The sequence below is a fragment of the Vidua chalybeata genome, chromosome 7 (assembly GCF_026979565.1).
Source record: "Vidua chalybeata isolate OUT-0048 chromosome 7, bVidCha1 merged haplotype, whole genome shotgun sequence".
NCBI classification, from domain to species: domain Eukaryota; kingdom Metazoa; phylum Chordata; class Aves; order Passeriformes; family Viduidae; genus Vidua; species Vidua chalybeata.
Window position 1 is genome coordinate 2,969,270 of NC_071536.1, and position 18,211 is coordinate 2,987,480.

Genomic DNA, 18,211 nt, shown 5'->3' on the forward strand with positions numbered 1-18,211 from the left:
GGCAGGCTCCTGAATCCCTCGGAGCCATTGCGAGAGCCAGTTACAATAATAAATACAGAAATAAATAAATAAAATTTGCCCATTCCCCTCTTTTTCTAACGAAGCCCTTGTGGTGTGCTCGGGGAAGGTGCCAAATAAACAGCGCAGCTTCCCCAGCTCAGCTGCCACGGCTTGGCTCATCCCCTGCCGAGCTGTCCCCTGTCCCCACGCAAGTGGCTCCGTGCTGACAGGAAGTTTTAGGGTCTGGGCTGCCTGAACTGTAAATCCCCACGAGGACAAAGCCCAGAGCAGCCCTGTGGGCTCTTCTTGCAGCCTCGGAAGCCCGTGGATCACTCAGAAACTCAGTGTGGCAAAGGGTGTGGTGAAGGGCAGATCCCCCTGGGAGACGCCTCCAGAGGCGTCCTTGCTGTGTGTGCAACACGCGTGGAGCATCTCCTGTCGTGGCCCAGGGGGACCTGCCTGAAGTGCTTCAGAAAGCAGCAGGACAGCACCAGGTGGTCTTCTCCTCGTGACAGTCCCACCCGTGGAAGAGCACCTGGATAAGCCCTGAATGGCAAGGGTCTCCTTTCCAAGATTCAACCAATCCGACCCAGCTTTCCAAAAGAACTCTCCCAGTTCTCCCTCAATAATGCCCTGGTGTTGGTGTTCCAGCTGCCCTCTCCATTGTAGTATTCACATATCCTCTAAACAGAAAAAAACTTAGCTTTCTCAGGATTTTTCCTGAGAGAAGCAGAGAAAAGAATGATCAAAACAATTCTTATCTCACTTGCTACTACTCGTCCTTGTACAGATGTAAAATGTGTTATAGAGATTGTTTATCCAAGATAATTACTTGATTAGATTCTAGTGATAGTATTTTAGATTAATTAACCAATTAAGTCACAGTTGGGACTCTCAGCAGAGAGTCACAGGTTTTTCTTAGTAGTGATATAGTTCTTATTAGTATAATATAGTGTAATATAATTATAGTATAATATAGTTGAATAAAATAATTAATTAACCCTCTGATATCATCGAGTTCTACACATCATTTTTCCTGTCGGGCACAACATTTTACTACACTCCATGGCATGTGCCTGCAAGGCTCCATTTTTCCTTCTGGGCACCTCCAGCAGGCCATGGGAAGCGTTATCAAGCCCTGCCTGGGGACAGCAAAGGAGGCTCAGGGAAACTGAGGACGTCAGCCCCACAGCCCAGAGCTGCCCTGTGCCCTGGGGTGGCCACTTTCTTCTGCTCTCTGCTTTCAGGGGGGATTTTTGAAGGGGCAGGGCAATGTGAATTGTTTCTGGGAATTTTATCTTCCTTGGGTGAGCTCAGAGAAGGAGAGGAAGGGTAAAAATCATGGCTGTGGAAAGCGAAGGAGACAGATGAAAATACTTATGGGGTCATTGAGTCACACAGGGACACCCAGGACTGGCTCAGGCCAAGTTGCTAAATGCCATGTCCAGCTGAGTTTAGATTCATTCAGGATGGAGATTTCACAACCAAGACATCTCTGTTTCCACCTTTTTTCCAAGCTGGAAATCTCCAGGTTGCCAGCAGCCTCTCAGTGCTGTCCCCCTGAATACCCTTACTACATCTATCCTCCCTTTGAGGCACAGTGGGATTCCCCCCCCCCCCCCCCCCCAAAATAATTGCTTTCCAGACCCTGAAAATTTATTCCATTGATACCCACACTGGCTTTAACAAGACAAACCCACAAGTTTCTCAAAACCTCCATTAGACTTTATTTAAAAGTTCTTTGTATAGACTTCCTGACACAGTATCCACAATAAAAATAAAAACCCCCCTCCCTCCCACTGCTCCCCCTCCCCAGACTGCTTTGCTTTGTATTTTATAAAACATACAACATCAGAAGAATGCCAGAGGCATCCTACACCACAATTTAAAGATTTGTTAACTGAGGCCTTGGTCCCAGCAGTGCATTTGCATTTGGAAACTTTGCTTCCTTTTCCTTGCTAGTTCAGTTGGCCACATGTGGTACAAATGCATACAAGAGATCTAGTCTGAGATCGAATCCAGCAAAAGGAGAAAAAAAAAATTTAAAAAAGAGGAAGAGTGAAAATGGAACCACTTGTTTATCAGAATCAGCCACTCCCTTACACAAAGGCTTCCCCGGTAAAGTTACGTTCAGTTATGAGAAGGATAAAAGCAAGCAGGTAACGAGTTGCAGTGAAATTATTATGATTTTTTTTTTTACTCATTTTTATGGTGCCTTAGATAGGCAGACAGCCAGAACTGGGGGGGAAAAAGGCTAATTTAGAGACATGTTGAGAGACAATAACAATCTGCACTTAGGTAAATATTTGGCAATGTTGAAGCTATACAATATAACCCGGGCACGTGTAGCACTCAGTCCACAAACAGTTTAGCACCATATTGATAGGTCATGCAGCAAAACCCTCTCCTCGGGGTTTGCTTGGGAGTTAAAAGCATGAAATATTACAGTGCAAGGTTGTCTATACCCTTAGCTTCTATAGGGGCAAGGTGGCAAAGGTGATGCTGTCTCAGAGGTAAGTGTTGGCCAGCCCCTGGCTCTATGTCCCCATCGTCGTCACCGCGCCGGGGTTGATGGTACCTGGTGGGGACAGGAGGAATGAATAAGGTTTTGATGCAGGACATTGAGGGAAGATAAACGAGGTAACTGCCAGGAGCCCAACCCCACGCAGCAGAGGGGGAATGCCAGGGATTTGGCTGGTGCCTCTTACCAGGGGTGCAGAGTTTTTCACATTCTTTCTGCGTGTTGAACCTGTTCTCGTTGCCGCCGCAGCCGCCGTACCAGAAGCGGGCGCAGCTCTTGGTCTCGGGGTCGTAGTACCACTTCAGCACAAAGTTCCTGCACGTGCCCTCGTCCTTCTGCAGCCGGCAGATGTCCATGACTGTGGAAAAGAGCAGGGGCAACAGTGGTCAGTAGCACTCCTGGGTGAAGAAACCTTTTCTGAGTGAGTCTGCAGGGCAGGGCTGGAATGCAAGCTGAGAAAGGGCACCCGCATCTCAGACTGTGCACATCTCCTGGGGCTAAATCCCATCTCCATCTTTGCAAAGAGAACCTTTTCCCTGGGGGCCACCAACCCCGGTGTCTCCTGTGTTGCTGCCATGCATCCAGGAGCGATGAAGGAAGAGTGTTGCATGGCTGTGGTTGTCTGCAAATCCCTTGGATCTCTAGGAAATGTGTTGGCAGGTCTCAGAGCTGGGAGAGGACTGGCTGGGCTGCAAGGCAAGAAGTACTGGCACCACTAAAATGACTGACTTCATTTAAAAGAGAAATTTTCCATGGGAAGATGCTCCTGGGTCCACCACACGCTGCCCATGGCATCTTGCATCCCTCACTGGGTGAGTGGGGAGCAAAACGGCAGAGCTCTTGGATTGCGGCAAAATGAAATTGCCAAGTAATTTTTTAAAAATAAAATTTAAAAAAATACCTGATATCAGCCACTGATTTGCCATCAGGTCACACAGGAAAGCAGAAGGAGCTTGTGCCACCTCTGCTCAGCACAGCAAAAACACCACAGATAAGGGGGAGTCAGAAATCAGTGTTGACCTTACAGTTCAGCTTTGCTTCTGGGCTCCTACAGCCAAAAGCTTCCCCAGGCCTTAGGCAGGCTCTTTGCCTTTTTTATATTCAGATTTTCTTTTTCCAAAGCCCATCTCCCTTCTTCCCCACCTTCCAAAACACTGAAATCCATCAGATGTGAACACAGGAATGACTCTACCCCAAACCCTGCACAGGAATGAAATCCAAACACTAATCAAAACAGAAGAATTTCTTTTGCATATATAACCTAATTTTGCCCTATTTCAGTCTAAAATTAAACAAAAGTTAACCCAAAAATTTCCAAGAATTGATGGAGAGCAAGAACTAGGGAGTTAAAATGTGTTTTAAACTGTAGCAGGTTGAAAAGATGGGAAGAGACAGGGTTTTAAGTCATCCCACGGAGAAAATGTGCCTGGGCTCCTCAGTTACACTTAAGAATTACTTTTGTCATGGTAAAAAAGTTAGTTACAACAAAAAAATAAAACCATAGAATCATTAATGTTGGGAAAGTCCTCTAAGACCCTTGAGCCCAACCATTACCCCAGCACTGCCAAGCCCACCACTAAACCATGCCTCATGTTCCACATCTACACATGAAGAATGATATCTAAAAAGTCCATAATTAAAGGGAATCGCAGCATTTAAAAGCCAGAGCTCAACTTCCAAAGAGAAGTGGGTCTGGTGCACATTTTTGCACCCAAAGTGCCTTAAGGTTTGGGAGCTCAACTCATTTCTCATTGTTGCACCTGCTGAGGGCTGAACCCAGAGCCTGAGCCATCACCCAGCACCTTGAAAGCTGAGCTGCACTGAACTCCTGTGTCCATCTTCCATGTGGATTCCAGCTCTGGCTTTGCAGAAAATGGAAAGGGAATAAAGTGAGCAGAGCACAGCGGGCAGAGACCTGAACATCCCTCCAGGGCCCCTTGGCTGCTTTTCTTGACTCTGTGCCCAGGGCAGAGCAGTGCCAAGTTGATGAAATATCACTTCTAGCCTCAGAAACAGTTGCTGGAAACATCATCAAAGCATGTGACAGTGATCAGAAGGGGCTGGCCCGTGGGACAGGGCTAGCAGGAACATGCACCCTCCAGAGAAAACCTCATCAGGGAGGCTTCCCTGCTCTCCCAGGGTGGAATCCTGCTCTGGAGTGAAGCTGTGCGCTGCTTCCTCTGGCAACAAAGTGCTCAAACTACAGCCAGAGGATCCATGATGCCCATTTGCATCCCCAAAGCACCTTGAGATCCCCTTTTGCCACCCCAGACATTTCTGTGGCTGCTGGTGGCCGCCTCCTCCTTGCCTCCACATCTTTGCAGGGCTGCCAGTGACAAAAATTCCCAAACGTGATTTAAGGACCCTAAAATGAACCTAAGAAAGTCAAATGATGTGGAAGGGTCTGTAATTTGCCTTTTCAAACCCTGTCATGCCACTGCAAGGACTAAAGCCCTGCCTTTAGGTACCAGAGCTGTCTTCACTCCTTGGTTTCCCTCCCAGCTCCACAAAGGGCCCCAAAACACCTCTGGGAGGGGGAGGCTGCTCTGATAAGGATTTTCTGGGCTCTGTTCCCATCCCAACCCCTTGCTGAACTACCACAGGTGATTTCAAGCTTCTTCTCCCTTCCCAGGTCTTGCAGAGGTTTGCAAACATAACCCCTTAACCTCAGAAACTCCTTGAGGAGAGGAGGGCATCGCCGTTGTCCTGCGGGCTCCTCCCTCAGCCTTGACTTTTCTCTTTTGGTGATGAAGGAAAACATCTCCATGCAATGCCTGAGCCCCATGGAGTCACTTTCCATCAGGTGCTTTGGTTACAGGCAGCGAAATGTTGGGAATTCTCTGCATTCCAGCAGAGGGGTGGCACTTCTTGGTCACACAGAGATAACACAAACTGGTTTGGGACCGTGCCGTGCTCCAGTTCAGCAACCCCAGGTCCCTCATGAAATCCAGTGAGCTTTGCCACTCAGGCTGTGCCAACACAGCACGTCCTCGTGGGACAACACACATGCAAAGTGACTGGCTCATGCAAAGCAGATGGAAGGGCATGGTTGTGTGAAGGAGCAAGTGAAAACTAAGTCTGTGCTACTTTTGATCTGGGGTTGGACAGGCTTGGATGCATGCTGTGGAATGGTCAAGGTGAAATAATGGGTTTGCTCTGTTTGTGATGATTAATTTTTTGGGGGGTGTGTTACCTGATGATAATCTTTTCTCAAGGGGTGGCTGCTGCATGGCTTTCTCATCTGCTGCTGGAGGAGGAAAAAGTGCACGGGTTTGGATTTTAAATGGTGCTTTCTCTCTGATCCAAACATCATTTGACAATAGGACAAAATGCAAAAGGGTGAATCCTCATGGGGTACTTACATGGCTTTAAGCATTTGTTATTGCACTCAGCTTCGGTCTCAAATCTATTGGCATTACCTCCACAGCCACCATACCAACCCTGGCTGCAGAACTTGTGTTTGGAGTCAAAGAACCACACAATCTGATAGTCCTTGCACTGCATGCCCATGTCAAAGTCCAGCAAGCAAGGATCTGGCCAATCTGCATGGCAAAAGGTGCAAAGGTTAAGTGATTCTGAGAGGGTTAAAAGCTGAAAAAGCAAAGAGATTGAAAAGAGAAAAAAAGGGGAAATAAAGCCTGGTTTGGGACTGGTAGCATTTCCCTCTTGTTTGTTTTGTCTTGCCTTGCTGGATGCAAACCTTCCTCAGCCTCCACTTTACCTCTTCTTGCTCTTGGTTTTGTCACAGATCCAAACCCCAGATCCTTGGAGTAACAGAGTGGGAACCCCTTACTCCCCACTGGTGCACTCAGGACTGAGCCCTCACGCAAATCCCCCCACTCTCTTTTCAAAGCTCTTTGTCTTGGCAGTAACTTCTAGTCCTTAAGTGTGTTTATCTCTAAAAGCAAGTTGCACCTGGTATATGTGAAGGCTCAATGAAGGCTTAAATATATGTTCCTTTCCTGTTCCAAAAATGACAATTTAGGTCCAAATCCCAGAGTTTTTATTAGCTGTGCTGGGCCATCCATGCTATTTTACCTATATAAGGAGGGCAGAGTGTGGGCTTTCCTTGAAGGTCTCTTGGAAGATTTACACATGGGTGTCTCCCATGAACTAGAGGAGGCTCAGCTAAACCCATCCCCAATTCTCTGCCCTCTTTAGAGTCTTTATCCTGTTGAAAACCTTTGGATTAGCATCCTTGGGGAATGCTCCCCCCAGATTGCTGGCTGCCATAAATCCTCAGGCAGAGGCATTTGCTGCACGTGGGCCAGTGAATGGAGCTGAGATGGAGAGGTCTGTGTGGAAGTGCAGAGCAGGCACACAGCACATCTCTTTTCCCTGGAGCAGGAGAAGCCCACATTTTCCCATGGGCTGCCAAGGGGTTAAACAAAGCCAGGGGGTGCTTGTCACCTGGTGGGAACAAGGGGGGGATGAGGGGGATGTCAGAGCCAGGGAGAGGGGCCAAATGAGCAGGAGCACATGGGAAGGGAATGATGAAGGGTCATGCAGGAAGGAGAAACGAGTTGGTCCCGCACAAGCCCTTGGCCCCTCGGCTGCACAAAGCTCCAGTGGTGCCACCAGCCAGGCACGAATGAGATCCATGCTCATCCCACTCAACACCAGCAGCCAGAGCTCAACAGCAGCTCCACAACTCCTGGCTGAACACACTGAGCAGCAGCATTTCCCAGTGCTCTCAGACCACTTTGTGAAGAAAATGAGCCACAGCGCAAGCAAAATGTTTGAAGGAAAACATGGGAGCGATGACTCAGGGATGAATTTTGGACAACAGATCAATTGTTGGTGTGCCTGCAGTGGCTGTGCTGCTTCATGAAGGCTGAGAGCCCTTGCAGTCCTTGGAGGAGGGGTTGTGACACTGATGGTACCACTGAGTGTGACAGCACCGATGTGATGAGCTTGGTGTCACCCAAAGCCATGGAATGAGGCAGAGACCCCAGTGCAGGGCTCTGACCCGTCCTGCCAAGGGTGTCACCAAGGCCATGATCAGCTGGCTCTGCAAAGCCAAGGACTTGCAGATCCCTTGGTGTTAGTGGGACTGTGAGAGCCCCCAGCCCAGCAATCCCCCCGTGGCCCGCACTCACCACTCTCAGGCCCTTCCAGTGGCTCAGTGTTGAGCATCATGTTGGCCAGGGACACCTGGGCCTGCGCCGGGGTCTCTGTGGAGGAGAGGCAGAGGGTCAGTCAAGGGGGAGGGCATCAGCAGCAGCACCCTCAGTGCAGTCACAAACTCACTCCCTGGCCCCAGCCCCAGCACAGGGGCCAGATCTGGATCTGTTTAGCCCAGCACACACTTAGGAGAAATGTTTATTGGAGGCAGCTGATGGGATGAGCAATCCCCAACAGCCCGGCTGCACCAGGATGGGATCGCCTTCCATCCCCAGCCAGTGGCTCTGCTTGGGCTCATCCTCGGGGGTCACCACAGAGGAGCAGCCTCAGGACCCCGTGTGACTGCTTTGGATGGCCCCACTCACCCCCCAGCATCGACAGGGCAGGGGTTCAGGAGCTGGATGTGGCCTCTCTGGAGCCAGTTTAGCTTTGGTCTCCTGGCCTTGGAGATGGCAGAATAAAAATGGCATCCCCCAGGGGAGCCAGTCCATGATGGATCTCTACTCTCTTGTTCCCTCAAGGGCTCTTTTGGACCACACTCCTCCCATCAGGCTTCACATCCCTCTAGGAGCCATGGTGAGGATTGTCACAGGTGAAAAAAATTCCATGGAGGGGTCTGCAGCCACAGGAAGGGCTGGATTTGCTTTTCTTTACTATATGGTTTGGGTGTGGCTAAGGGGGACAATCCTACTCAGTGTCCAGGTCACAGCTTGCCACCACTGCCTACTCAGTTTATTCCCACTCAGGATTTATTCCATGGGAAAAGCAGCTTCCCTGGGCATTGGGAGCTCCAATTCAGCACATGCTAATGTTACTTCTACCCACTGATGTCTTTTCTCAATATTTTTGTAAGCATCTTTGTTGCTTGCAAAGGTAAGGGACTGGTCCAAACCCACTGAAGCCAGAGGAAAGGCTCTCCATGGGCACTGGAATTGTCTTGGAAGTGCCAGAGGAAGCCAGACACAGCACTGGCAGAGCCAGCACAAACTTCCCACCACCAAGCCAAGTCACCTCTGTGCCAACTGTATTAAAAAAAAACTTGGCTGTGTCTTAGACAGCAACTTTTGGCCGTGCCAGAGAGTTTGGTGATGGATCTGCACACATGGAGTTTGGATCCCCAAGGGACTAAACCTTCCTTTTCATCTCCTCTTTGCGGGTTTTTCTGGATAGTGTGGGAGGCAGATCAGTAGCTATGGGAATGGCTATTAGGGAAGCAGCTTTTATTGCTTATTTTGAAATGGGGCTGGATTGAGTTTACCAGTTTGACTCATTATTAATTGCAGTAGTGCAGGCCGGGCCCCCTTCTGCACCGATGTACAAACCCTCCAGCACGTAACAAACCCACTCTGGGACTGCCTTTAATTATCCCACATTCTGTGCTGAAGTGTAAACTCCCATTTTTCAAAGAAACACATTTGCCACGTCTCCTACCCTGCTGATGATGACAGACATGAGGTGACACGACTTAGCACAGCCAGGGCTGGGATTGTTGGTACCAACTGATTCCCGATCCCTTTTTTTTTCCCCTCACACTTTTTGTGTCCACTTAATGAAAAAAATAAATGCCTCCATGTTTTCAAGAGTCACTTACTCGTGCTGAATGACCCTGTGTAGGTTACTTTGGGCTGGGATTTTTGGTAGCCAGTGACGACGACGACGTATTTCTGCCCGCTCCTGAGCCCTCGGATCACGTGCTCGGTGCCAGTCAGGTTTTGCCTCTGCACGAGGGAGTGGTCGTGTGCCAAGGTGACAGTGACATCAAAGGTGTTGTGCGGCTCGGGGCTGGCCCAGCGCAGCCTGGCGCTGCTCTCGGTGACATCTGTGATCTGGATGTCGTGGGTCTTTGCTGCAGGGCAGAACCAGAAGGGACAGCAAGCAGTGAATGAAGAGGGAAAGGTCTCAAGGAAAAAGTGCCTCAGTGCTGCAGAATCTTCTTTCCATGGCAAGTGCAAGCCAGGCTGGTACTTGGCTGTGTCAAATGCCACTGCAGGGGAGGCTTGGTTTTCCATAGCTCAGATGATTCACCAAGTGGTTTATTTATCTTTAATAATCTGTTGCAATCCAGCAAATCAAAGTCCTTTCCCCCCCCCCCCCCCCCCCAAAATTCTCACAGCTTGAAATTCCCAGCACTTTCCCAACAACTGTAGATGTGCCCAGTCAGATCCTTCCTTCTCTAGGGTGCAATGGATTCACTGAGCTGCTGAAGACCTTCAAGCCAAGCCTGCCTAAGAGTGAACATAAAATCAAAGCCTGGTTGGAAGGGACCTTCAAGACCATCTCATTCCAACCCCCATTCAATGGTCAGGGACACCTTCCACTAGTCCAGGGTTGCTTCAAGCCCTGTCCAACCTGGTCTTGAGCACTTCCAGGGATGCTAACCTTAACAGGTCAAAGAAGTTGCTAAGGAAAGGTTTTCCTGCTCTGCCTGGATGAGACCTTTATAAATAAACACTGCTTGAAGCACTGGCAGGGCAAGAAACACCAGAAAAGCTTATTCCCCTCAACCTGATAAAAGCATTAGCCTTGCAAAAGCTGATTGCTTTTATTTATTGCTTTTTATTATTTATGCAGGGACTTGCCATCAGTGACTGGATGAGCTTCCCTGTGCTTGGACACACTCTTTGATCCTTGCTCAGCTAGTGCAGACCTGCCTGAACCCCCTTGCAAAAATTCCTGGGAAACCCCCTTTGCATGACCTGTGCTCCCATGAAAGAGGCTTGGCATTCCCAAATAGATCTCCACGCTGATCCATTGATGAACTAACTATTCCTATTAGCTGAGAGTTCAAACAACACCACTATATGAACCACCATAAATAGCAAAACTTGGCCAAGGGGTGATGCTACAAGGAAATCATGGAAATAAATGAGCCACACTAGAAAGAGAAGCTCTCTCCAGAGGGATGGATTGTTCCTGCTTGTGTTTTGCTTAGGGGCACCCATTTTTGCACAAAATTCTTAACACAAGCTGACAATGCCCCAGCGCAGACTTCCTGATTTACACCTAAAACCGAAATTTGGCCTCTGGGTGACATTTCCCACAGGAGTAATCCTCTCAGGGGGCAAGAAGAGCCACAGCCTGCTGTGGTTCAGCCTAGAGGGAGGCAGTGCCCACACGGGGAGAGCTGTTCACGTACCACTGTGTCTCCTCCTGCCGCCGGCCGCGGTGGCTGTGGCGTTGCCGGTGGCCCGGCCGCTGGCTTTGGTGTGGGTGGTGGCACTGGCCGCTCCCTGGGCAGTGGCGTTGCCCTGGGCCACGGAGCTGGCCGGGGTGGTCTCGGTGGCTCTGGCCTGGGCCGTGGTGCTGGCAGGGGTGGTTCTGGCATGGGCGCTCGCCGCTGGCCTGATGGTTGCGCTGACCGTGGTGCTGGCAGTGAAGGTCTGGCTGGCGGTCGCGTTGGGAGCCACGAACCTGAGCAGAATTTTGGAAGTGGAGATGAGTTGACGTAGAAACCATTGGTAAGAACCCACCTGAGGTCAAGAGTCTTTGCCAGCTTTAGATTTGCCTACAGTGAGGAGTGAAAACTGATCCAAGCAGTGAAAAGTGCCCCCAGTGGAAGGCGTCCCTGCCCGTGGCAAGGGGTTGGAAGAAGGTATTCTTTAAGGTTCCTTCCAACTCAAACTGTTCTGCGATTCTCTGATAAGGGTGAACTCAGCAGACGGATCTGTAGCACGCCTGACTTCCAGGATCTTGGCCTTCTAAAGCCAGGACAGCTCTGTGCCACCAGTGAGTCTGGGTGACACAAGCTTTCACTTCTCTTCAGAAAATATTAGCATGGGTGCTGTGTATCAGATAACCCAGGGCAGCCCAGCCTCTGAAAATAATGTTTGGAGTAGAAAGCCCCAAATTCATAGTAATTTCTGGAATTCCTGACCTACACGATCAAAGTCAGCATATACCTCCTTCATATTTTTATACACATATAAATTTACCCCAAATTTAAAACTATACATCTTCCTTCTCTATAAGATATCTCTATTGCTCTTTTGACACATCACTGGAGAAACCAGTAAAGTTAATTGAAATATTATTAGAATTATACTAATTAAAAGATAATCCTGATTTTTGAAAGTGAAGTTGCTTTTTCTTTCCCTTTTCCCCAAAGCATTACTCACACTGCTTTCTGCCCGATGAGCACGGGTTGCTGGCTCTGAACTTGCTGACCATTCTGGAGCCACTCACATTGTTTCCTTATCTCTGGAGACAGGTAGAAAGCAAATTCACCTGGAGACAGAGAGAGACATTAAATACTGGAGTTGAGGATGGTGGATACCTACCACCAACACATTACAGTTATTTCTTCTTAATTAAAACAAACAAGCAAACAAACAAAATAACTTTCCTTTTCTTGCTTGATGTTTGGGTACTGCAACATCCTGGGCTGGGAGATTTGTTATTCCAGTTTACAAACATGAGGGCCTTAACTACAAGAGGGCTGTTTGCCTGAGTCTGTCACTTATAAACATATTTCGTGTAACAGGACACTTCCAACCACACAGGTAATGTTATTTTTTCAAGAGGTAGAAGTTTCCAGGAGTGCTGTAAGCAGTAAATTGAAAAAGCGAACTGATATAACCTAAACATTTATTTCCAGATGTTTGCTTCCTATTTGGTGCAAGACATTCCTGAACCTGTGGTATATCAGCCCACTAATCTGGTTTTCAGGAATTTTTGCTAAAACCTAGATTTCCTAAAAGAGGTCTAATTCTTATCCTTGCTGGATGGGTATGTTTAGGATCTGTGGCAGCTGGAGGTCTAGCCTGGGTTCTCTAGCTAAGCTGAGATGTAGATTTTTGAGGCACAGCCAGCACATCCCAAATACAGCAGCTTTATTTATCCCTGAGCAAAGAATCCTGTACATCTGGTCCTTAAATCTGCATAGAGCAACTCCAGATCTCAGCCTGAGCCAGCCAAGGGCCTGCTGGGCATGACGTTTATGCAGAAGTCGGGAAGAAAGATCTGCTGGGTGTTCAAGGAGCTCCAAGGAAGTGCTGCAAAGGGCCTCAGCAGGACCTATGGGAGAGGTAGGCCAGGTGGGATGAGATCAGAATCCACAGGTGAGCCCATGGAGACCAAGGCAAAGCGCACTGAAGTGCAAACTCTACTTGGTGGATCAAAATGGAAGGTGATGGGGAGGCCAAAGCGAACAAAACCCAGACATACTCAACTAGGTAAATTATGAGCAGCCCAAATTGCGCCAAACAGTACAAACCATAAAAAAAGAGACTAATTTCAGTGGGTCCTGCTGCTCAAAACCTTTCAGAGGCCACGTGTTGCCCCTTCCATGACACTCGGGCTGCAGGATGTTACACTTACTTCTGATAAAGGACGGCAGCAGCGTCCCAAAACGCAGCAAAGGCTCTTCATGGAGCTCTCCTGGTTTATCAACCAGCTTGAAGAACACGTCATTTGGCTCGCTGGCAAGGCTGTAGATGTTCTTGGCATTCACCTTCCTGCCAATGCCCAAGACAACAAAGAAGTACCCTTTGCATTTTGCATTGATGACAACCCTCTGCAGGTGCTCAAGTTCTTTTTTGTTCACTTTTCCAGTCATCATCAGAACTATGACTTTTAGGTCCCGAGGGCTCGGCACACTTTCAAAGACATGAGCAATTGTGTGTTCAATTGCACTTCCCAGAGCCCTCGTGCCATGAAGCTGGGTCATTTGGTTGTGGAGGTAATTAATGATCTTCTCTTTGGATGCATAATCGGTTAGTGAGAACTCAGTTTTTACTGGTGGGAAGCTTGAGTTGGTTTCATGTTCATAAGGAGCTTGCTGGAGAACGGCCACTCTGGCGTGGTGCTGGGATACTTTTGGCTCTGAGCTGATTTCCAGGTTAGTTACAATGTGGGAAATGTACTTCCTCATCTCGCTGAACTGCAGAGGGGTGGTGGACTCGGAGCTGTCCAGGATGAAGGCTATGTCCGTGTCCACGTCCGTGGGGGCTGCCCTTCTGTCTCGGAATGCAGGTCTCTGGCCAGTTCCAACACAGCTGGGATGGGGGTCACACACATCTGGGGAAAAAATACAGGGGCTTTCACCTGCAGGACCCAAACACAACTCTCCCTCATCACTGTAAACATCTCTTGTGTCACATGAAACACCATCAAGCCCTGGACATTCACTGGTCCATTGCTCGATACCAAAGTCGTTTCATCCCACAACACATTCAGTTATGTGTTCAGCATTTTTTTATGTGCTCCTTTGTCCAAGGGGATCCCTGAAGCACTCTGTCATAAGTGGCAGAAGGCCATCTTTTACAGCACTTAGCTATCAGTATTTGGGCTATAAAAGTGGCAACCAGACAAAAAAAAGGAGCTTCTCTTTACAAAGCAGAGAACGCCCAGCGAACCTCATTCACAATGCCAATGTTTTCCTCTCAACCCAAGAATCCCTTGTATCCCTCAACAAAAGGGCCGACTCCCAAGCTGGGCTTCCCTTCTTACAACCGGCCGCTGTGTGGCCAGAAGGATTTGGAACTGCCTAGAGGAGAAATCGGATGCTTTACCCAAACAAATGTGACAAGTCAAAAGCCTCTGAATGGTTTGATTCAGCTGACCGCCGCTGGTTGGAAGAACAATGGCGTGACCAACCGCTGTGTTGTTGATCTGGTGAGATGGAAACAGAAACACACGGAGTCAGTAACGCTGCCTTCTGTTGCTCTCAGCTCAGAGGAGGGCAGGGTAACCCACAGCTCTGAGGGATTCTCTGCTCAGCACAATGCTCTCGGTGGATCCCTTTTGGAGGAGCCTAGTGTCCCCGATGTCACTTTAGAGTCATAAACTCCAGGAAAAGGGACCACTTGAACCAGTGCTCAGTGAGTTTATCTGGGGCTTTTTCGTGGCTTTCAGTCTCTGCCCGTCCACTCTCCCTCTGCCAACAAAGCTAATGTACTCCCACCTTCCCTCTCTGTCAGACTTTTCCTCCTGTTTCATCCCACACTTGGCACCCTGGAGCCATGGCCTGGGAGAAGAGTGACTCCTGAGAGTCTCACTAGCACTTCCCAGCATGTGCTACGGCGTTACGGAATTAGGGTTTCTCTCCTAATGGGTGGATGCGTTTGGCCAGCAATGCTCTCTTCCACATTTGAGAGGCCTATGAAAGCCAAGCATTGCTTGTGGCATCCAACACCATGAAATCAGACCGAGGGCATGAGCAGAAAATAAAGAAAGGGTGAAGGACCCCAACCTCCAGAGCTCTGGCAAGAACAGCATCCTGCCTGCTGGTGAGGAACACTGGCACAACCCCGGCGTCGTAGAGCTTCAGCACAGCATCGTTGAGCTGCGGGGACGCCCTCGTGTCCCCGTTGCTGAAGAAGACAGCCACCTTCCTCATCAGGAAGCCACTGCGGGCACGCTTGAAGGTATTCCTGGCCACGAAGGACATGGCGGTCTCCAGACTGCGTGGCTTCGTGGTCAGGGTTGCCTGGAAGTTTTGGATCTGCTGGAGGAGGCTGGATTTCTTCCTGGCGTCAGCAAAGCGGATCTCGGTGGTGACCTCGTTGTTGTAGGTGACCAGAGCCACCCGTGCCCCCCGGGGACAGTTGCTCTCGGCGATGGTTAGGTTGTTGACCACCCTGAGCACGGTTTGCTTCATCCTGTTGAAAACCTCCCTCACGACGCCCGAGGAGGTGTCAATAGCGAAGGCCAGCTCGGTTGGGAAGACAGGGCACTCCTTGGGACCTGTTGGGAATGTGCATCGGGAACAAGTCATGCCTCAAACAGCTGTCAGGATCCAAGGACAGTGTCCTCAGCAGGGGTAAATCATTCATATGTGGGGAGAGCAACAACTGTGACAAGCAGCCGGCCTGGGGGTTTAAAGGACCGAATGAGACTTACCATAGCAGCAAGCTGTGGAGAAGATGGAGAGAAAAAAACAGCTTGGTCAGTGCCATTCTTGTAACGTGATGGGCAAATAAGGGTAGAGAGAGGGACTTAGCAAAGCACTGAGGAGGTACTCACGGCATTTGTCTTTGATGTTCCGCACCAGCGCACATTGCTTTAGGAAGTAAAGAAAGGGGGGAAAGAGATATGTCACACAGCCAACCCAAGGGTGTTCCGAAACAAGAGAGAAATTATGCCACACTTACATCTCTGGATTCTCCTTTCTCGCCTTTAAGGCCCTGTTTCAAAGAATGAAGAGATGTTGAGTGCAAAGTGTATCTCCAGGGTGCCTTACAAACCCTGTCAGAATAACTACTGAGCCATGGGTCATGCAGGAGACAAGGGAAAATCTGTCTGTTTTCAGCTGTGTTTCCAGCAACAGAGTGCAGGGCTCTTCTGTGTGAGGAGTAAACCTAGCTGAGGCCAAACCCAAAAGGGAGGCTGGAACTGGATGGTCTTTAAGGTCCCTTCCAACCCAGACCATTCTATGAGTTACGATGCTCCACGTTCACCTTGGCCTTTCTAGGGAGCCTCGTTCCAGACAGATTTGGTCATGGCCTATATCCTGTGTGGGGTGGTGAATGATAAAGAGATGAGAATCTCCTAGAAGGAATTTTAAGGGACATATTGCCATGGGGAATTCCTAATGCCTGGTAAAAGCATGTCTCTTTGACTTTTTCGCTTGGTTTGAGGAAGGGTAAATATTTGTCAGCAATAAACAGCTGCTTAAAAATTTATAGAGACACATCCAAGTCAAATAAAGAGGGATTTCCCCAACTTGAAATCAGCAGGAGACAGTGATGGACTTATTTTTCAATGCCTGGCACCCACAGGCACTGTTACATGAAGCCAATCAGCAATGCAATGAACACTTACAGATGGCCCAGGGTATCCAACCTCTCCTTTCTGACCGGGTGTCCCAGGTACTCCTGCATTTCCCTAGAAAGAGAGAGCAGAGAAGTCCTCTCCATGAACATCTGCAGGAGAACTCCCAGGAGCACTTGGAGGAAAAGGTGTATCCATCTTTCAGGGCATTCATGCAGAAGGGAAAATTTGTACCATGGTCCAACTTACTCTGCGGCCTCTGTTTCCTTTGGGGCCGGGGCCTCCAGCGACACCACGGTCACCAGGTCCACCCTAGGAGGGAAAAACCACAAACAGCAGCTCTAAACCTGCACAGGCCCATGGAAAATTGCTTGGAAAATAAGTGCACAGCTCACGGGCTGCACCTACCTTTGGCCCTGCGTAACCTACGAAGCCGCGTTCTCCCTGAAACAACAGAAAGGTTAATTTGGATATGTCCTGGAAAATGCCCTCATCCATCTGCGCTGGAGGTCTTGGCTGCTTCCTTGTCCTTCTTGAGGAGGTGGGAATGCTGAGTATACACCTACCTTCCTGCCTTTAGGACCCGGGCCACCAATTCCATCTCGTCCATCATCGCCCTAAAATTGGAAAGGCAGAGTCATTAATATGTAAATGATATGTCATATGTAAACAGCTTAAACCCACAGGTACAGCAGCACCAATAGAAAGAACCCACTGAAGCCACAGGCCTTTGTGAAACTCTTAAATGTTCCTTGAAGTTCCTTAAGTGTCCTTAGAGGTGTGAGGGCTTGACCACACTTACCATCTCTCCTCGTGGGCCCGGCTGTCCGTTCGGCCCTTTGGGTCCAGGGTTTCCAGGCTCACCCTAAAAGGAGGAGCATCTGTTAAAGCATGTGCTGGAATTCCAGGCTGCTCTGAGCCTTCCCCACTCCATCAACACTGGTTTCTTCTCACAGAGCAATCTGCAACCCTCCACGTGGCAGAAAGGCATGAGTGGACCTACACAGCCCGAAATACTGCCACGTGCATGCTCTTTTGTGGGATCTTTGGTGATTTCAGGAAAGATAAAACCTTCCCTCGTGGGCATTTTCTGAGAATGTGCTTAGGAAAGTTGACTGGGGAATCTCAGTTGCTCAGTTACTTTTGCCTTTCTGTTCACTGAAATGTGAGTCTAACGAGACAATGAGCACAGAGTTGCCTCTCTCCACACTGTGAAAGCCCAAGAGGTTCATCTCATGTATTTCTTTAAGCCCACGCAAAAATCAACAGCTTTTCAATGCAGCTTTAGTTGCTGCTGCCCAGTGCTCCTGAAGACATACCTTTCTTCCCAGGGGACCAATCCTGCCACGTTCTCCTGGGGGTCCTGGGGGTCCACTCCCAGCCTGGAATGGAAATGGGGAGAGGCATGTTGGCAACGTTCAAGAAAACTCAGGGGCCAGGAGCTAGGGAAGTGGATGACCATAGAAATCATGCATTGACTGCTCGGGCTGGCGTCTCTCAAAACACCTCAGGAAATTCAGAAATCTGCTTCATGTTTGGGAAGAGCTGGAGGTCCAGCTCAGTTCAATGCAAATACCAGCAGCAATTTATATTGTCCCTAAGAGAACACCCACAGGAAAGCAGGAGGGGGGAAATCGTGCTGGGGGTGGGGAAATGCAATATGGCTTTGTGTCAATAGGTGTGGCTGAGGAATGCAGCAGGAGGGAGAAATAAATACATGGGGTGGCCCCTGCAGGCATGTGAGATGGTCAAGCTCTGGCTTCAGAGAATGAAACACCACAGAGATGCCCCACCAGTCACTCAAGGATCCTCTTTAAAATTGCAAAAAATGGGCCAAACACTGAAGGCCTGACCCCC

General features: G+C 49.1%; 1 protein-coding gene across 10 annotated transcripts in view; it reads right to left on the reverse strand.

The window, feature by feature from the left end:
• Positions 1 to 1,638: 1,638 nt before the first annotated feature.
• COL6A3 (collagen type VI alpha 3 chain) overlaps positions 1,639 to 18,211 on the reverse strand; it is a 58,315-nt gene continuing 41,742 nt past the window's right edge. For 7 of the 10 annotated variants that reach the window (XM_053947374.1, XM_053947371.1, XM_053947370.1 and 4 more), the window contains 20 exons: positions 17,674 to 17,736; positions 17,157 to 17,219; positions 16,921 to 16,971; positions 16,763 to 16,798; positions 16,604 to 16,666; positions 16,406 to 16,468; positions 15,736 to 15,768; positions 15,608 to 15,644; positions 15,485 to 15,496; positions 14,835 to 15,328; positions 14,155 to 14,254; positions 12,962 to 13,660; positions 11,761 to 11,869; positions 10,782 to 11,056; positions 9,237 to 9,491; positions 7,621 to 7,695; positions 5,884 to 6,063; positions 5,715 to 5,768; positions 2,709 to 2,879; positions 1,639 to 2,578 (listed from right to left, as the gene is read on the reverse strand). In XM_053947374.1, the coding sequence (XP_053803349.1) occupies positions 2,538 to 2,578; positions 2,709 to 2,879; positions 5,715 to 5,768; positions 5,884 to 6,063; positions 7,621 to 7,695; positions 9,237 to 9,491; positions 10,782 to 11,056; positions 11,761 to 11,869; positions 12,962 to 13,660; positions 14,155 to 14,254; positions 14,835 to 15,328; positions 15,485 to 15,496; positions 15,608 to 15,644; positions 15,736 to 15,768; positions 16,406 to 16,468; positions 16,604 to 16,666; positions 16,763 to 16,798; positions 16,921 to 16,971; positions 17,157 to 17,219; positions 17,674 to 17,736 (2,874 nt within the window). In that variant the 3' untranslated portion in view covers positions 1,639 to 2,537. The remainder of the gene's footprint in view (positions 2,579 to 2,708; positions 2,880 to 5,714; positions 5,769 to 5,883; positions 6,064 to 7,620; positions 7,696 to 9,236; positions 9,492 to 10,781; positions 11,057 to 11,760; positions 11,870 to 12,961; positions 13,661 to 14,154; positions 14,255 to 14,834; positions 15,329 to 15,484; positions 15,497 to 15,607; positions 15,645 to 15,735; positions 15,769 to 16,405; positions 16,469 to 16,603; positions 16,667 to 16,762; positions 16,799 to 16,920; positions 16,972 to 17,156; positions 17,220 to 17,673; positions 17,737 to 18,211) is intronic. The other 3 variants (XM_053947369.1, XM_053947375.1, XM_053947368.1) reach the window with 2 other exon arrangements.